At 32.2% G+C, this 20,978-nt stretch overlaps 1 protein-coding gene across 1 annotated transcript; it reads right to left on the bottom strand.

The window, feature by feature from the left end:
* Positions 1–557: 557 nt before the first annotated feature.
* On the bottom strand, positions 558–19,175 carry LOC124370869 (putative inorganic phosphate cotransporter). Its single transcript, XM_046829172.1, is given in 11 exon segments — positions 558–843; positions 2,401–2,642; positions 4,826–4,958; positions 6,973–7,122; positions 8,045–8,265; positions 8,917–8,980; positions 8,983–9,006; positions 9,088–9,318; positions 10,524–10,663; positions 14,228–14,326; positions 18,984–19,175. Coding segments are annotated over 10 exon segments (1,443 nt in total). The 5' UTR covers positions 14,283–14,326; positions 18,984–19,175; the 3' UTR covers positions 558–660.
* Between the last annotated feature and the right edge of the window lie 1,803 nt (positions 19,176–20,978).

Here is a 20,978-nt window from a genome sequence, read left to right as displayed (position 1 = left end):
TGCATAATCCCATTCATACATTACCTATACAATATACATTTTCGGATTATGGTTTTAGGTTCAGGAAGCTAGTATCAGTAAAAAAATTCAAAATATCTTGAAATTCCGATATGACAGTAATTAATTTCTATGAAATTCATCTAAACAATGTTTGAAGGATTTGTTCAGAATCCCTAATGCGTAAATAGAGATATGTTATTAACATCATATTTTGCCTTTTCAGCAAACTTTTTCGGTTACCAAGAATGTAAAGGATAGGGAATCTAGTAGAGCAATTTTAAAAGAGTTCTTAACAATGACTGTGCCATGTATGATCCAATGTTGGTATGTGACAAGTGCTCAGTGCTCATCCTAACTTAATTAGGATTTTATAGAAACTGAATCAAAATGCCATAAGTGGTGCCCAAATGTTTTACTCATAAACTAATTTATCTCATTAAAAAACTAAAATCATGTTGTATATTCAACATTTTAGCCATATCTATGCCAAACTCCCCTTTAGACTATTATGGCTGTATAAATTGAATTGAAATAAAATGTTAAGGAAATCAAAGTCATTAAAATTTAATTATTTTTAATTCTCAAAGTTTACAAAAGTCTGATTTAAATACTTTGCTACTAGTCTAATAGTAAAGATCACAGTACTTTTAGCGGTGTATTTTAAATTGCAATGGAAAGCCTTGTTCTAACTCTATTTCTGTAGTTCTCTTTGGAGTTCTTCGAACCAGAGGGAGAGTCCCAGGGCTGAAGTTCAGCACTTCCAAAGATGACGTAAATGGCATTGCCTAGGAGAGAAACCATAGCAGTGATCGCAAATACCAGATGCCACTGGTCACTTGATGTCTGAAAACATAGAGCTAAGTATTATATACATGGAATCATTAGTATAGTAGAATAGTTAGATGAAAATACTGTTATTAGAAATCATGTGCATACTTAATTGACTCGCACAATTTCAATTATATTTAATTTGAACTTTAAGTGTGAAATTAAAAAAAAATAACTGGACTGTCTTATTTTTAATACATTTTATAAACATTCAGTTTAAAACCATCAATAGATTTTTTTATTTCATATTTTAAGTGAGTGATAACAGTTGCAGGCTCTGCACAGGTTCTAATGAGCATGGACAAAGAAATGTTCTGAACAATCCTGTCTAGTTATTAATAGTTTTTTTGTTTAATTTTAAAACGTAAAATTTGTAGTACCGTACTTGATTTCAGTATTTAATATTGTGTTTTACATCTAAGTAAATGTTTTATTTTAATTTTATTTCTGACTAAGTGTAGAAAATATTTTTAAATTTTATTTTTATCTTAGAAAAAATTGACAATTTTAGTTTTCTATTAGGTACTTTGCTTTTTTTGTGTTTCCAAGTGGCCACCAAAAGGAAATAGTTTTTTTAAACTTTATGTTTTGGTAGTAAATTTTAATTTGGAAACTTTGTGATTTGTAAGCTTTTTTATTTTCAAGAATTTAACATGGTACATTAAGTAAGATCGCTATTACTTTTATTTTAAAATCAGTATTAAACAAACATTGATGAGCTAAATATTAAAAGTACTTAAAGACCGAGAAAAGAATGAGTTTTTAAGAGTATTTATTAAGTTTAAATATAGATTCTCTTAAACACAATGTGATTACTTGAAACTTATGATTTTTGCGACAAAGAATTACAGGATGGTCTTTTAAACAACAATCTGCCAATACTAATAATATCACTGGGGAGAAATGTTTAGGAGCTATATTTTAAATAAAATGTGTCATAAACAAAAAATATGTTTATATTTTTATACTGATTGTTATGTGAAAGGAGCACTGTTTATAACCATCACTTTTCGTGTTAGTGATCCACTATCACTTGTGCGGTTGTGACCCGTGTTTGTGCTCGTGACTTATGTGTAGTGACAACGCCTGGGTTAATTTTCTCCTGTCTGGATTTCAAGCTGTTGTCATGTATGATAATTTTTTATTTTTTAGCGGCAATCCATTGCCTTACATTGTAGGTTTTAAGTACTTTTTTAAAGTACAAAACATGTTATACCTGAAGAAGAGAGAAGAATTCAATCCTCCATAAGTAGTGTTATATATTTAGTGATATACTTGTATAAACATGCCAAATATCCAAAATCTTATCATTTCAAAGCTTCCGTCGTCAATAATGAAAACACATTTTCTGTCTCTCTAACCATTAAAGTAAGAACACGGAATATTGGTTCTAAACAGGTTTTGCTACAAGTGTAAATATGGCTTAGTAAAATACTCGTAGATTAACAAAACTGTATTTTAATAAATGATAAAAAACACGTATAATGTAGTGTGAAAATTTTCAGGACAATACTGGGGAAGGACATTTTATGTAAGAGTTATTATCAATATTAAATTAAGAATAATACTTACAGGATCAGAAACAACCCAGCCGACACTGAGAGGGCCGATGATAGTGCTGACATTTTCCAGACCATTACAAAGACCCATCAGCACGCCAGCAAAATTGGGACTGAGATCCAGGTGGTTGATGTTGAATCCGCTGAACATGAAGGCCATGAAAGTCACCGCTACCGTAATGAGTGTCATGGCTGCCACCGCATTATTTTCCACCAGACATAGGGACAAGACCATCACAGCTCCGCCGCCCAGACCTTAAACAACAGTAGTGGGCTTTTTGAGGTTATGTAAGAGAAAATCACCCACATCAAAACAATACTCTATACAAGACTGAGGAAGATGAAGGATTAGTATATCAATATCAAATTAATGCATGGCTACAAATCACGAACAATATGTATAATGCCATTATAAGATTATATTAGAAGAAATATCCACTTTGACCTTAGTATAATCTGTGGGTAACATTATCAGTACCCAGTACCCATCCTGTAGCTATCAAGGGAGAATGATCGTACATACAATGTTAACAATGAAACAGTGTATACTCTGAACGTCAAGTAGCCCAGGGTCTCTTCGATAAATTGGCTCTAGCTATGCCCATGGGTGCAAGAGGTGCAAACAAGGTGCAACTGTGGAATAAGAGTGCAAGCAGTTGGCTGAACCAGAGCTATAATTTTATATGAAAATCTTGTACATTATTCATAACTCTAAGTACAACAAAGTGTGTTCGTCAAGACGAAGATACATGTCACTCTCTGACCAATATTATTCATAGATGTGTGAGTGCCTTTCCAACGTAGCTTAACATTTTCGATTGAGAACCCCTCTGTTTATCAGCCATGGGATTGAGAAATTTGTTATGATATTTTCAAATCACGACATCTTGTCTTTTGCTTATGACTTATCCGTTCGTTAGGTACATTTAATAATAAAAATATCATTTAATGTATCTGAATTATGCATTTAATATTAAAGTTAAAGACTCGTGTATTTTTATACATAATTATTTATACATGATCTACATTTTTAATTTTCAGTGTGGCACTCTGATTCGTGATTAAAAGTGAAGACAATGAAAAAAGCCTTGTCCTTTCTACATTGCAAATGTGCACATTAAATGTTTATGGACATAGGGTACATACACATTTTGTTTGGATGATTGTGGTGGAAAGGATACATGAATGCCTCTCAGGCCAATATCGCGTCCTGGTATAGCTGATGACACAATAATATTACCTTGCTGATTACCATTGTAAACTCTGGATGATGTCTAGAATTACACAATCTAGCAAAAGGTTTAGCACTGAGTTACTGTTTTAGTACTTTGTTTCTTCCCGGAGCAAATCATGATAGTCATTACTAGTAGTTCTACTGTGATCAGAATCAGCTACAGGATATACGCACACACTACTTGAGCTAGGATGATTTTGCATTCACATCCAAGACTACATACTTCTGTACTTGTCATGCCTCATCCACTGCAATATTTTCTGTTTCATAAATGTCTCGACAAAGCCTGAATGCTGACCTTCCTCTCAGAGAGCTACACTGGCATGGTACTCACTAAATGGCCCTATACATATTGGAAGCTGTGCATGAACTTCACTAATGACCTTCTTCAACAGATCTACTAGGACATAATACTACTAGCCGAAAAGTGAACTGGCATAAAATGAGAGGGACTTGAGAACTCACACAATGAACATATTTGCACCAATCTTATAAATAAGTTTGTTGCCCTCTTGTTTTCTTATGAAAATTGACAAAAATGAATTATCTAAATGTGTTTGGCTTTTTTATAATGGTCTAGGTTTTTTTATTTGTTACCCAATTTCTACTAACAGAGAAGTGTTTAACTCATCAGAATAAAACTGTATTCAGATGTTTTTTTCCTACAAATTATTACACTTTTTCTTATGCATACAGATGTGGATCACTGTCTTCATAAGACTCCTGATATACTTTTTGCCTCCAACAAAGCAACAGTAGAAGCTCCTGAATAGAACCAAGAGTAACATATTTATTTTGACAATCCATGGATTCATGTGAAATGTTTGATGAGTATTGTTTTGAAAGAATTAATACTAACTCACTATTAAAGAATCAGTTAAAACTTCATTATTTTGTATGAAGTTAATTCACAATAAAATTTTAACAGAATCTCTGTTTCATTTTTTTAAATAAATTACGTTTGTGTCATATACATAAAGATAGATAGTTCTAGGATAGATCCCTGAGGAAGCCCAACTTCCACCTTTTGTAGATCTAGTTAAATATTTATAAACATATAGGTACTATACATACAAAATACACATTATAGGGATAAATACTGAATCTAAACATTGTGAAAACCTTAAATAATTCCCAAAACATTTCTTACACTAAACACAGCTTGTTTTGCAGTTATGAAACCAGTTATATGGTTGATACTCACAACATGACGTGTAGAGTTTACGGATGACTACGGTAGACAAGATGTTCCGCTCCTCCAACAAATCGGCCAGCCAACAAACTGGGAACGAGCAGATCCACAGACTCAGGTATGGCAAAGCTGACAGTAACCCATTCTGAGGGAACATCACAAATACAGATTAAGTATATAATTATTTTACAAAATAATACTCATGTTGTCTCATGATGTACGAGTACATTTACAAACTGTACTGATGAGTTTATAAAAATCATAAATTGAAAATTAACATTTCATAGAAATCTTGCTGTCTAATAAATTTGTGCCAATATTTCAGGGTTCTCTGAGCGTTGAGTTAAACAAGTTTGAAAAATGTTAGCTTTTTTGCTGAAAAGAGTTAAAATAAAAATTAGAATATTTCACAGTACAAACTGGTATATGGATTCTTTTTTTCAATAATAAGATTAATTTTAAATGAGTAACTATACAAAGTGTATTCCTGATGCATCCTTATAATGGAGTGCATTATGTTTAGTTTCTTACGAAGCAATGTCTAAAATTAGCACTAGGCTTATGTTGGATGGAATGTTCAAATTGATATGATATAAGACGGGTTGTACAAAAGACTTTGTTCTCTTAGGACAAGAAGCTTATAAATTGCACTTAGTCATGTAAGAACTTTAGCGCTGCTTCTGGAGTGACAGGATATTCAGGATGGGTTAGGGGATAGAGTTTCTATCAAGATCGATGAGGAATAATTAGAGCACTAATCTGTCATGTCCCCCTGGAAGAAGGGGAGGTCAGCTCTGAACCAGCCTTTCCAGTCAAAGCAAGCAGGGGGTGGCACACCCTTGTTGAAGCTAGCAAGAATTTCTGATAGTTAGGGAACGAACCCCCACCAAACTCCAACAGTCATCTCCCGCAGTAGACTAGACCTAACGAACCGCCCTTGCACCCCAGAATCTCGACATTTGAGGTTAGTGATGTGCCACTCCTGGACTTCCATAGGGTTGCCCAGGATTAAGTGACATCGGTTTTTGCTGTGCCCAGTGGTAGGTTCATCTGGAAGGTATAAACCAGAAGTAGACAATAGACAATAGGCAATATCCTTTATTACAATTTCTTCAAGAAATGTTACCTACAGCGTCAAATTTAAGTCAAATTAGTATAATCTGTACAAAGTGAAATGAAAAAGCTTCTTCAGTGTTATGTGGGGTCTCCCCAAGCAAAGAATTCATTTAGGATGTAGAAAGCCTTGTCTAGCAGCCATCTCTGTAGCTTCCTCTTCATCAGCACAGGGCCTCCAGCTTTCAAGTGGTCTGGTATCTTGTTTAGCATCTTCACTCCTGCATACAATGGTTTCCTATCATACATGGCTGTTCTGTGACCTGGCAGGACATAGTTTCCTGCATATCTGGTGTTGTATTCATGCACGTCACTTTTTTTAGGGGGGTCTTTGGTCACACAGTAAAGGACAGTATCTAGGATGTAGATGGAAGTGACCGTCAGGATGTTCAGGTTCTTGAAAACATCTCTACAGCTTTGTCTTGGACTTAAGCCTGCTATTACTCTGATTTCCCTTTTCTGCATACCCAGGACGCGGTTGAGATTGCCCATTAGTGGATCCACCCCAGACAGTAATACCATAGCGTAAATGGCTTTCAAACAATGCATAGTATGCAGTCCTTGTTGCCTCAGGGGTACTAGTTGCCTTGATTCGTTTTATGGCATAGAGAGCTGACCCGAGTTTTAGGCAAAGATTGTCCATTTGATTATTCCAGGATAAATTTTCATCAAGTATGACACCTAGATGTTTGATTTTGTCAGCTGCTGTCAGGTTGGGCATTTCAGATACTGTAGACTTTTTATTCCCAAATGACATTTGCTTGGTCTTAACTTTCATTGAGAACTAAGACATTTTTCATACAATAGTCTTGTGTCATATTGAAGGCAATAAAAGTGTTCACTTCTAGTTGATCTACATTTCTGGCTGGTGATCCCTTCTGGGTTATACATACAAAAGACTTACAACATATTTATTTGAAATACTATTCCGTTTGAATAAATGCAAGATTAAGATAGTTTATTTTAAAGTTTTAACATAAAACTAGTCTGCAATCACAATATGGACATGTTTACAACAATAAAGAAAGGAATCCAAGGTTTGTTACCTCCTTGATATTGAAGCCCAGTACAGAATTGATGTAAGCCGGAATCTGGGTGAGAATAATGGCAAATCCCCAACCGTTCCCAATGGCTACTCCTATGAGTGACCATACAGGTACAGACGTAAATATAGCCTTCCAGGGTGTTGGGTATGTCTGGACATAGAAGGTTGTACGGTCAGTTTTAACACAATGTATTTCAAATTAAATTAAGGGGATAAAATATTTTTTTTAATATGAGGTTTATCTGAAAAGTATCGAACCTCTCTTTTCCGGCTAATTATTATCCAACTGACTGCTTCAGATAAGATATCAAATGGAGGGTGGGATCCTTCTGAGACTGCTTCTAGGAATTCGCAGAACTCCGTCCAGTCAGCAAGTCACAGCCACCTGCTTCACATGTTTATACACAAACTTTTGTCACATTCCACTATGATTAAACATATTACGCAAAGAGTTTACATAAAGTTTTTGTAAGGTACCTGGCAGGCATTTCAGCCAGATATATTGTAAACATTGAATGAACATGTTATTTCTGCATTAAACAACAAAAACCGTTGATCTGCTGTACAGCAATTGGCTTCTCAAAATCTACAATTTCTGAAATGTTACATGAAGATTTGAAAATAAACTGTTTCTGGATTTTGGTTGTTGAAGTTCACTCTTCACTGAAATTTGGCCATATTGAATTATCTAAAGCATTATTTAATCTGAATATCACCCATAGATTCGACATTTAATGCTCTTTGTGTCACAGAGATTATCGCTGAAGCAAAATGGTAAAGTGTCTGCTAAGTCTTTGCTTAGGACTTCAGCGATAGTGAAATGCATCGATAGTGCATGTAGTTTGCCACTACAATGCCACATGGAACAAAGCACAGGGAAATGCCTGGAAGCAGTCTCAGAAAGGTCCTTCCTCCACCACCGTATCAGGTGTCAGGTGGTACGTCTCGTAAAGAGAGGTCCAATACTTTACGGACTAACTTTGTGTATCATTTTATTTTATGAGATTTGTTCAAAAAGTATATAATGTACCAAAAATATTTTTCAAAAGTACCGGTCTAACAATGAGCCTGACCTCTGATTGAGCAAAGTTGGCGTGGTCCTCGTTGATGTAATCTCGCTCACGAGGGTCGATGGTGGGGTGAGTATCAGGACTGTCTGCTCCCAGCTGCCACCAGAGAGCAGCCCACAGCAGGTTTAGTGATCCGGATACATAGAACACACTTGGCCAGCCACCACTGCTACTGGCTAACATACCTGCACTTGCCAGAGACACTACTGCCCCAATAGTAGCTCCTGCAGCAACAATCATGTATACAAGTAACAACAGAGCTTCCACTTACTTTTACACTTAACTTAAAGAAACAAATATTCAGGCAAACCTTTTCTTTTTTAGGGGTCCTTTTCTATATCAATGGCATTTTAATTGAGAATAATAAACCTTTATAAGAAAACAGTCCAAACTCAGATGCAAGTTTTTATTAATCTCTCTAGGAATGAACCTGTGACCTCTCAGTCTTAAATTTGTAGGTATTTCTTTGAAAAGCATAGTGTAATAAAATTAATGTTTATGTTATTATGGTTATTTCTGAAGGATCAACTACAAATTTATAGTTTTTTATAGTGGATATATAGTTTTTATCACCATTAAACTATATCTCTCTTTGCCTCTTAGACCAATTTAAATTCTTCTCTGATTATACTCTTCATAATCATCACAGTTACTTTCATATATGTGAATATCTTAACTTTTATTTAAACAATACCTACATATTTTAAGTAATATTTATATAATTTTGTAATTTAATTTTAAATTTAGAATTGTTTTATATTGTTGCCAATATTGCTATTCAGCAATTTCTTTAATACATTTTGAGTTAACTTTTAAATGATACTTGTTTACTTATTTTTACTAAATACATTTCAAAAGTAAAAAAGTCGTCCTACCGTTCAGGAAAAATCCAACAAAGCGATTCCTCTCGTGTATTGGTACCCATTTAGACGTGAGGGTTTGTAACCAAGTGGAACGTAAAATCCCTGTGAAACGTAAGTGATTAAACATCGAAGATAATTACGAACGTTAAGAATACTAACTAGAATAAATCCTTGATATCATACCTGACTGATGCCTTGGAAGAAGCGTATGACACAGACAAGGAACCATCCTCCATGGATGGCCGCCGTGGGAGTGAGGAGTGCCAGCAGCGCACAAGAGATATTAGAGATCAACAATAGCTGTTTAACACTAAACATCTGCCCTAGCTGACCTGCTGGTAACTGAATCACCAAGTAGCCCCAGAAGAAGGAACTGAGTATTTTACTCCTTGTCTTAAGGTCCCAATCCAGCTCCTGAACACAGTATGGGCATTAACGGAAAATAACAAGTATCGGGAAAGGTGGAGGCATTGCACATCTAGATCTTTACAAAAGGTGTATAAAAGAAGTGAGGTAGTAAAATTATTTTGTTACAAAAGAATTTTGAAACCAAGGAGTTCCAAGTTTTGCAGTTTAAGGATTTATTATGCAATTACAGGAGAGCAAGAATGAGTTGGATAATGACAAGGACTGTTTGGACCATTTATATTTATGAAGATTCTTGGAGCATTAGAAATATTTAAATTTAATACCAGTAGTGAATAAATTACAACACATATTCCAATGATCAATTTAATTTTGCAACTTCACAAATGAATTATGAATCCTGATTCTGAAAGGCCTTGCAAAATTAAATTAATTATTGGAATATGAGTTGTAATTAACTAGTGGTATTAAATTTATGTTTATGTTGAAAAATAAGTGACAAAAATCAATAAACTAGGATGTTGTTTTCATTTACTTCTTTATAAATTTAATGCTCTAAAATTAAAACTGTTAACAAGTAGCTTATTACCTTTTAAGATCTAAAAAAACCTGTTTAAAAATAAAATTTTTATATTTTTTATTTTTTTACAAAGAAATCGTAATTTTTTTCAAAAACAACTACAAAATTTTTGTATTTGACTTTTTATGTACAATAGATATCTTGAAACTGTAATTTGCAGTAATTGTTGTATTTTTATAAAGTTTTAAATTACAAATAAAGTTTTTTTAACTACATGTGTGGATTGTTGCAACAAAGACTGATTTTACTAATAAATTATGAATATTTACAACACATCCTACAGTTAGAAGCTAAAGTTTCCAGGAGGAAATCATTATTCCTATCAGTGGGATGCTCATACAAGGAACATTTTTATCTCCTACAAACTAAAAATATTACAGCTAATCAAACAAAACTAATTAATATTCTAAGTTCCTTTACCTATAGATCAGGCTCAAACTTTTCCATATATGTTATTAAAAGATGGCAGAAGAGTGGCCTTGAATGCCTCCTTAGATTTCAAAAAAAATGCCTCTCAAACAGAAATCTTTTTCATGTGCAAAAAATGTACTGCTACTTTTAAACTTCTGGAATTTCATAATCTAATTTTCTAAATAAATAGAGAACAGTAACAATTTATCGAATGAAATAGAATATCTTTATTATATAAAATTATTAAATAAAACCGACATACCTGAAAATCGAGGTTTGCATTCTTTTTGTTTGTCATAGCAACAATGGCTACTGATAAATTGAGTCGCAAACTGAAGGCCATGAACATTAGAAAGAACAGCATGTACCCCTGTATGTACCTTTTTTTGAACCAACCTTCCACTGGAATTAAAGTATTATTAATAAATTGAAACAGTTTTACAAATTAGTTAGTCATTAAATACTTTTTAAATTAGTCATCTTTTAGCGAATGGTGTATGATGGTGAATGTAGTTAATGATGATCAGTGACGTAACTAGGCAAGTGCCTTTGGGGGGAGAGGGGGAGATGAATCTGATTGAACAGAACATTATATCAGAGAGTATGGAATAAATTTAAATTTTAATAGGGTAGATAGGCCTAATTCAAAGTAAAACATTTAACTGCTGCACTTTAAACAAGTTTAATTGCAGTTATATGAATATTAGTTTTATTTTTAGGGCTTTTGAGTGGATCCTGACCCCCTTAACCTCACCCATAGCTATGGCACTGATACAGTTAATGATTATGTAAACAAAACATAAAATGTTGCTGAGTTGACATGTAACAAAACTATAGTCTTCGTCAAATTATGCCAAATGTCACTAAAAACTTAAAAATACATAATTAATATTTTTACTGAAATAGTTGTCAAATAGATGTATAAATGCAGTCAGTAATGTTGCATTTTCTAACTAAGATACGTTAGAAATATTTACGTTAGATATATTTTTTCAAAATAAATAGAGTAGCGTCGTTGAGTGTGCTTTTTGAAAAGTGAGTGGGCTCTACATCATGTTTGTTTTTGACAATTTTTTTAAGGAGAGGCCAACCCCTGTTAGCCTTATTCTGCCCGTCCTCATGGGCCACTGGCCTGTGTGAAGATCTTATCAAACCAAAATAAGGAGAAAAGTACAAGGTTGATGGTACTGATAAAAAGTGAAACTTCACAGACAGGATTTGAATCCACACTGTTTTAACCACGTTGCTGTGGAAGGATTTTGAAGGAAACACAAAAATAGTTACACAAAAGTATACACAACTATTTTCAAAGCACATAGGATTGAATTTGGAAAGCAAAAATAATATATCAATGAATGTTTTTAGATTAGAACTGAGAAGAAATAACAAAATGAGTGTTGCACCCTTTTGAAAGCAGGACATTCACATAAAAGTTGATTACCACCATTTTGTCAATATCTAATTGAAAGACATTTTCATATGAATACGAAATAACAGTTCTATAGTGATTATCTTATCTAGTATTTAATAATAAATAATGTGACGCGTAAATGACACAAAATCTCTCCCAATTCTTATTAAATATCACAAAAGACTGCCATTTATACTGCAGCCAACTTGATGGTTTTTTAGTAGCCCTATTTCTCTTGCAAATCTCAAAGGATTATATGTACATACTGTGTTTTTTCTAAAACTTTCTTACTATCATTGTAGCATTGGAATTACAGTTTTATTATCCACTAGCAACCCTATCTCAACAGGTTCATAGAAGCATTGAGATCCCCACTATGACAATCCAGTATCAGGATGTTATAAAAATATACTGGTAACTCTTTATGTTAATCTCAATGCCGTATTTATCAGAAAATATGTCTGCCTTTATCAGAAACCCACCCTTTCTTTTCAGAAAAGGGGATTTTGGGAGTAGTACATTAGCTTTTTGGTCACCATTTTGCCAGCAACCAATGACGATCGAACCACTGGTTTTGTCATCCCTCATTTTGCCGGCTTCTTGTCAGTGTTGAAAATACATGTACCGAATTTGAATCTTCTTCAAATTTTAAAATGAAATCTTTCAACGCTGTTTGAATTACTTATTTTATAAAAACTGCGCAGCTTGTTATGTTATTTTGTTAAGCATATAGTTTATTTCAACCCAACCTATAACAGAATCAATGGCTGCAGAGCTAAAAGATCATGACAGCTGTTTTTGACATGATTATGGGTTCTCAATTTTAAAATATGCTGTTTTAGTTTTAAAATTAAAAAAAAAAAATAATTGTAATGAGAAATGAGAAAGTTTATTATCTTTAAACATAAAATATGCAATCGACAAAGTCATTCTATGCTAAAGCTTAAATCCCACTATTATATATTGTGTACATTAACAAACTTGTCTAGCGGGCTTAGTCAATGTTACAGGTAATAATTATTACATTCTTTCATCAACCAGGCTTAGCTCTAATTTAGCTACAATTTAACAACGATATAACAGAAAAATTTACAAAAGGATAAATTGTAATAGATAAATTATTAACAATTAAATAAATAAACAGGGGGTACTACACTAATTTTAAAATCTTAAGGTACAGGCCAAATAACTTTGTACAGAGTAAAACGCTTTATCTTTGAGCCAATGTTCTAAAACTGCCTTAAATCTTTTTAATGTTACATGCCATGCCTCTTGAGGCAGTTTATTGAACATCTTTAATTTCATAATACAATGATTACTTCTAGTTTTTTCTAATTTTATTGGTAACATTTCTATCATATGGTTTTTCCTAGTAGGATATCTGTGAACTTCTTGTCTAACCCTGAGTGTTTGTAGATTTTCTTTAACATCAACCAAGCAACAGTAAATGTATAGGCTAGGTAGAGTCATTATCTGTAGTTCTTTAAAAAAAAGGCTCACAGGACTCTCTTTCTGGGACATTTTTTATTACCCTTAGGGCTCTCTTTTGCCATATGAAAACCTTTTGAGAACCACAGCTATTACCCCATAGTGTAATGCCATATCTAAGATGAGAATGGAAAAAGGCATAATAGGTAGTAATTAGCGTATTCGTTGTCACAGAATTCAAAAACTTACGTAAAAGAAATGTGACTCTAGATAATTTTTTGCATAACTCTTGAATGTGTTGGTCCCAGCTCAATCTACTATCTAGGTGAAGTCCCAACAGTTTTACAGGCTTTACATCTTTATAAATATAGCGAGACAAGGAAAAAAATAATTTTTTCTGTTTTGTTACTATTTACAACAAGGTTGTTTGCTTCAAACCATTCTAATGCAGTTTCTATGGCTTGTGTTTCGTCCTCAAGCAGTGTATCCAAACTTTTATTCCAGCTCAAAAGTGTAGTATCATCAGCGTATAAAAACTGATGGGCAAGGTAAATTAAAAGCTATGTCATTCATTGATATGATGAATAAAAATGGTCCAAGGACAGATCCTTGGGGGACTCCTGCATTCACACCTTTAAAAAACTTGATTTTTCTTGGCCCTGGACCACCATTTGTTTTCTATCGTTAAGGTAAGATGCTAATAAATCAAGTTCTTTATTCTGTATTCCATATGCAAGAACAATGTAAGAACTGTTTATGAATATGTTACCTTCGCATTTAAAATTTAATGAAATCGAAACCACCACACAGTCTCTAACAATCAAGGACTTAGCCAGCGAGGGGGCCAAGGGGTCCAGATCCCCCGAAATTTTCATTTGCATGAACTGCTGAAATAACATTCTCAACATAGAAAGAGGTCAAGAACTTTTTAAGGAATAAAATGGGGCCTTACATTCTGTCCACTACAGAAAATATATCAGTTGTCTTGACTCCCCCAAAATTTTTTCGTGGCTATATTATTGCTAAAATGACTCCAGATGAATTGACACAAACCATACAGACAGACTTTGTAAAGCAAACTTAGGATATAAAAGTATAAATATCACCTATAATCTAGTTTAACATACCATCCTTTTCCATATGGGGAGTTTTTGACTCAGCTTCAACATCCAAGTGAGTCATCGTCAGATAAATATCATAAATTTATTTGATTCTCAGGCATTAATCTGCAAAAAAGTGTCTTAAATTTACAAATATTTTCATTTCCATTATTGTTGTTTTAATATAATTTTTTAATTAAAGATGCAAGAAAACTTTTGAAACTTAATATTTTGTATTTAAATTATTATTGATGATTTTTATAAAGAGTTATACAGTTACTACTGCGTCTTTCCATAATGAATGTGTTATATAATGTAATAATATTTTCTTAATATTTATAATTTAATATAATTTATACCTAATAACTTTTTCAATATAATAATACTACTCTTGCTATAGTATACAATGTTAAGCATTATGCTATATATAAATTTATATGAATGTGTTATATAATGTAATAATATTTTCTTAATATTTATAATTTAATATAATTTATACCTAATAACTTTTTCAATATAATAATACTACTCTTGCTATAGTATACAATGTTAAGCATTATGCTATATATAAATTTGTTTTGAAAATGGATAACGCATTTTAATTATAATAATGAAGGGTTCTTAATTATTGATTAAATTTTACATTAATAATAAGGAAATATACAAATATTTATGATGGAATATATGCATAATTGATTTGTATATGTTGCACATTAATTGGATAAAAAACTTAGATATTAGTGTGATAGGTGTATAACTATAAAGATTTAACATTTCTTTATTCCAACAGTAAATTTAAATTTTTACTGTAAATTAAGATAAAATTAAAACCGTTAAACCTTATATTACTTTTTTAATGTTTACCAAGAGAATAAAAATAAAAATGTATTTGGTTTTTAAATTTTATTTGAATACATTGAATCCTAATATGAAAAAATATGCAACAGTTTTTAGAAATTTTACTTTTATTTTATATATGTACAAATTTTAGCTATGGAATTAATGGAACCTCGAAACATAATTTTTCTGACCATAAAACTTACTTTGTCATAAATTTATCTGGTGTATTAATTTATAAACTGTTTGTTATATTCATTGTAATCGAAATATACTTAAAAATTGAGATTTTGAAGGAATATTTATTAAAACAATGGTTTGAAACATATTTGGGAAATTATTAAAGATCAATTCAGCAACACTAAGAATGGGAAATTCCCCTTTATTCAAACATAAGCTTCTTTCATTAGAATATTAACAGTCAATGACCAGTTAGTAATATTCAAGGTTAGACCTTGTTAACAATGGCTAGTGAAATACACTAAACAGTTCTTGGTAACTTCACTAGTGAGTAATCTCCGCTTATCACAAAGAACTCTAGGAACTATTTACTTCAGGTGAATTAGACTCACAACAACAAATTGACACAACAATTTTTTTTATTTATCAAACAAGAATAATTCTTAAGATTTGAAATTATTATTTTAATTCCAATAGTGTAATTACTTATTCGTGATATATTAAAACATTCTTTAATTTATTATTCTGTGTTATAACACTTATTCGCTGAGCATTAGCTGTAGCTTGATGATCCTAATACACACAACATCATTACTTGGTGACTTGATGTGTAGACTTTTATTGTTAAGTCACTGTTATGAAACCCATCTTAATGATAAAAAATGAGAATATATCATGTGGCATAATGCCTCAAAAAGATTTAATCTGTATACTTTAAACTTGGCATGAAACTTCATTTTATACATAGAGAAGAATGAGTTCTATGTTATTGCATGTCCAACCATTGGATTTGGCAGTGCGTCATTAATGCCTCTCACGTAGTAGGCGGACACAATTTTTCTTTTCTGCTGCGAGGATGTAAAATTTGCTTTTTTGTGTCATTGTGTCTCTGTCCACATGACATTCCAAGATTTAAATGACCTATAGACTTGAAATTTTGCATGCAACCTCAGCTAATCCTGTTATACCTTTTTTTATAAAATAGAAGAGTTTTCCAATTATAACAATAGTACCATTTTAATTTTAAATAAATAATATTTTTGATATTCAGCACACAAAAACAAGAAAATGTCAGTCATAATGAGAGAACAGGATACCAAGGACGTAGACAGTCACGGAAACCAATGGGTCCGGACCCCCCCAAATTTTTAACTTTTTTCAATTACATTTTTTAAACGGTTATTATTATTTAAATAATTCAGTATTACTGACATGTACTGCTGAAAGATCGTTCTTAACAACAAAAAACTACTCTCTTTCCACTAAGGGAAAATATCAGTTGTCTGGATCCTCCCCCCAAAAAACGTTTTTCCGCGCTAAGTTCTTGCAGGATACTAGCTAAAAGTAAGCTATAAGAAGGTTCTTCTGATCAAAATGAATCAAGTTAATCAGTGAAATTGAATGACAGTGGTCATGAAACCAGGATGCAATCAAGACAGAGCTGTATTGTAAAAAGGTGACAAAAACTACTAATTTGCTTGGTTATGATATTGCTAATAGTTTTAAGATGTCCTTCTTCACATAACATAGCCATGGTGGGAAGGGTCGATCCAATGCAAATGTTTAGTTCAGCTCCATTTTATCTTCCGCTTAATGCAGTGTCTGAAATTGACACTGTCACAGACTTGACACCTGGAATCTAGAGTCCACCTGAAGAGATTCAAAAAGATGAAGAATTTAAAAACGAACTCTGGATCAATTCAACATCAAAGACAACTAGACTACAAAAGAGCTCTGTCTGGTTTATCCAGGTGTAATCTAGATGAAGAGGTATTCTCATTGTCTCATCAGGTGCACAACTGTCTCATCATTTCCATAATCCTTCCTCTTTTTAACTTTTTCTGTCTCACCCTTATGAGGAGTTCTGACCACCTTAGTCAAAGTGGTTGATCCCTGAGCATGGCAAAAGTATATCAAATCTTTCAGTTCCTAGAATAATACCTCTATCTAATTGAGTACCAGTGAGATACAGCAGATAAGAAACCGTTCTCTGCTCTCAGGGGTAGCATGTATGAAAGGGAATCAAAAAGGTGCACTCCTAAATGTTCACAAATTCTTAAATATGAAATGAATATTGAATTCTGATGTTAGATGTGTTTCTAATCAGTCTTATTAAGATCAATGAATAGAGGCTATGGTAACATCTGATGTAATTTAGTATGCAAAGCACTGAAAAAGGCTCGGTAGTTACTTGAGTCTTTCATCAGACTGACATGATTGAAAAGTCGACTATGCTGCAACAGTGTAATTTACGTAGCATTTTTTATGGATTATACACATTACCAGCTGGCTAAGCAATGGGTGAATTACATAAACATATACAAAATAGCTAATACGCAGATCTAATTTTTGGTAAACATTACATATTGATAACGTATCTGAAATCTAATATCCAGCGAGACTCAAATAGTACTTTTGAAATTTAGTTTGTAGTTTGAACAGTTAAATTGATTTTCCTTTGGAATTTTAATACTGTACAGCTCAACATTTGTTGGAGGACGCAATTTTACCTTGATTTTAAAACATCATAAAGTGATCACATTGAAAAAGTCAATACTTTAATCCAGGGCTGCCCAACCTACGGCCCGCGGGCCGAATCCGGAGTCAGTTTTATGTGGCCCGCCTTGTTGTCAAAACAACCAAATTTGTTTACAAGCATTTGAAATATTAAATAAATACAAATTTTGAGAACCAAGCAGTCCAGCCGATTTCACGCAGAACGAGCCGTATTCATTTGTTGGAGTATGAGTGTTGAAAGAAGTAAAGTAGTTGCAGACATATTTCACTGACTACGGTGGTGGCTGCCGGCTGGCGAATAGAGCGCGCAGTGCGGCGACGTAACCCCTACCCAACTCAGTTGTTTGGGGTTCCAAATCCCCTGGAATGTTGGCCCGCCTGGCCATAAAGGCTTTAAAATGTGGCCCTTGGGTAAAAAAGGTTGGGCACCCCTGCTTTAATCTATGAATTCTATACAAATTGTTTTTAAGAGTTCTTGTTGTAAGACCCCTCTGTTCTACTGTACTTAATTTCTAATTGCATTAAAACAATTAAAATGATTTTTTTAATTTTTAGATTTTTAATAGTGTTGTCAAGTGATAAATAAAGAACAATGCTATATTAATTTCTTATAGTATTATGTAAGTGAGATAGGATATTTTAATTTTAACATGTTAAATTTAAAAAATCCAGAGGGAATCTCTCCACTTTGGAGTATTCTAAATCCTGAAGTTCTTTGAGAATTATTTTCTCCCAAGATTTAAATTCATTTATGGAACTGGTTCAGTAAAATTGACAAGTAAATAGGTATAAATAATTATTAGCACAATAAAAATTAGTGTTTCTGAAGTGTTTTTTCCAAGAGGAATTTAAACTATATTACATTATTTCAAATTAGCGTGCAGTTTTCAAAAATTCTCTGACCTCTTCAAAGTCATAAAGTTGTGTTTGAATATTTTCTCCTCAATTTTCTTAATAAATAATGGAAATAATGATATTTATAAAATTAAAATCATTAATTAAAAATCCTATGTATGACTAAAATTTAACTTTTACTCAAGCAAATTTACTTTTAATGTTGAACAATTTTTACCAACTATTACAAATACTGTACACAGTTCTGGAGCTTCAGTGAAATATACTAGCCAATAACTCGAGGTTTAAACTCATAAATTGTCCCATTAATACCATAACTTAATAAAAATTGGTACATATATATAATCATCTAATTATATAAGCACTAGTGAGAAATTAAGACAATGTTACTTACCTTACTTAAATAATACTGTAAAACTGTTCTTCATATTTGTCTTCTTGATTTAAAAACAAAATAATATATTTTAAAATAATCTGTACATTTCACTCCATGAAAGACAAAGTTATAAAATTACAAATTTATCATAAATCAAGATTCAAATTCCTTAGAATGTTAGTCTAATACTTACTAGTGCTAAAGAGGCTGTCTAATGACTGCCAGGCTACAGGAGCAAAACAGCTGATTGAATTTTCACAGCTCATTCTACGTTATTAGCACCTTTGCCAATCTCGTACAGTCTACTCAGATAAAACTGGACTGCGCGTGTGGTTGAATTATTCAGTCTACTTGTTTATTAAAGACATTTTGGATATAAAATAAAGTAAGATTAAAGAAATTTAAAATTAATTAACTAAAAGATTTTAAACTATATACGTTTTTAACAAAAGAGCAAAATATTACATGCGATAAATTGAAGATAACATTTTATTGTATGACAACTTTAGTATAACCTATCTCATAATTTTTATTTTCTACATTTTTGTTTACACAACGATTTTCACTTTGGAACTAGTAACTTTTCAAACAGTTTTTTTGCATAAGAGTGTTGTTTGAATAAATACTTAAAAGACCATATGGGCAGAACAAATTCAGTGTGCAGTTGGTGAGTACCCATCCTTTAAATAATCTGTTTGTTAGAATTTAACTCAAAAATAATTTTTAGTCAAAAGATCAAAAAACTACCCTAGCGATTGGTTTAAATTTTTACCATCTATAATCCATTTATTAGTCTAAAGTAACACAAACTTTATCTGTAAGAAATCTGTTTTTTAAATTAATTTTTATTTTAATTAAAATGTGATTGATACAATAGAGACCCAACTCCCCACCCAACAAAATATTGCCCTAACTTTGAAAAACTCTGTAGTAGCAAGGCAATGTTGAAATCCAATGTTTAGTAGACAAAATAATAACATTTGTGCTATTTGCACCAGAGAGGAGTACACATATGACCACCAAGTGAGATAATCTATCTATATAAAAATGAATGTTTGTATGTTTGTCCTTTATGGAATCGTAAACTATTTGACCGATCATTACGAAAATTTGTATGTATATGTATTTTACCACGAAGAAGGTTTCTATGCTATGTCTATTGATGTAACTCGCCTCCAGGTGGCGTTGCCAAAGATAAAAGGTTTAAAAGCGCCTGCACATTATAAACTGCAATTACAAGAGAGCTATGTATATTAAATAATTAAACACTATTTGAAGGCGCTAAGTTTTTATATTTGTCTTTAAAGTAAATTTCTGGTTGAACTTTAAGCTTGAGTGTTAGACCACTTTAATGTACGTGTACAATGGCTATAAACATACACTTTTGACAGACTTTTTTGACTTCCTTGGCAACAAGGTAAACTCTACATCAGCATTGGAAATATAATTCACTTGAACCAGAAGTGCTCATACATGAGCAAAGCTTACAAAAAGCTTGCGAAGCCGCGGGGAACAGCTAGTTTTAAATAAATATAACTTTTTGGATAGCAAAATTAATGTTATTTAAAGTGGGTATTATTAAAAAATACAATTAGTAACTACAGTATAGCATTTTTTTTCTTGAAATTCAAAGTAAGTGGACATTGCAGGAACCCAAAAAAATTAATGTAATACAAATTTGTAACACTACAAAATTAAAATGTTATAGGCATTATTGTTTGTAACGGAAATGTGCATAAATTTAAGCAGAAAGAGTTAGTAGACTGTGGAATTGGATTATTGTGGGATAACAAAAATAAAAGACAAATAAAACTATTCACAGTTTATTTGTAATATAATATTAATAATGTGTTTTTTTATCAAATTGGTTTACATTGATTTGTAGCTACACTAAACATTTTATTCTTAATTGGATTACTGTTCAAGTGTGGTGGTGACCTTTCAATACAGACTAAAAACAAATTATTAAAATCTGCTACCGTATTTAAATAATCTTATCTTATTATTATCAAA

The sequence above is a fragment of the Homalodisca vitripennis genome, unplaced genomic scaffold (assembly GCF_021130785.1).
Source record: "Homalodisca vitripennis isolate AUS2020 unplaced genomic scaffold, UT_GWSS_2.1 ScUCBcl_583;HRSCAF=2921, whole genome shotgun sequence".
Lineage (NCBI taxonomy): Eukaryota > Metazoa > Arthropoda > Insecta > Hemiptera > Cicadellidae > Homalodisca > Homalodisca vitripennis.
This window is presented reverse-complemented; position numbering and strand designations above follow the sequence as displayed.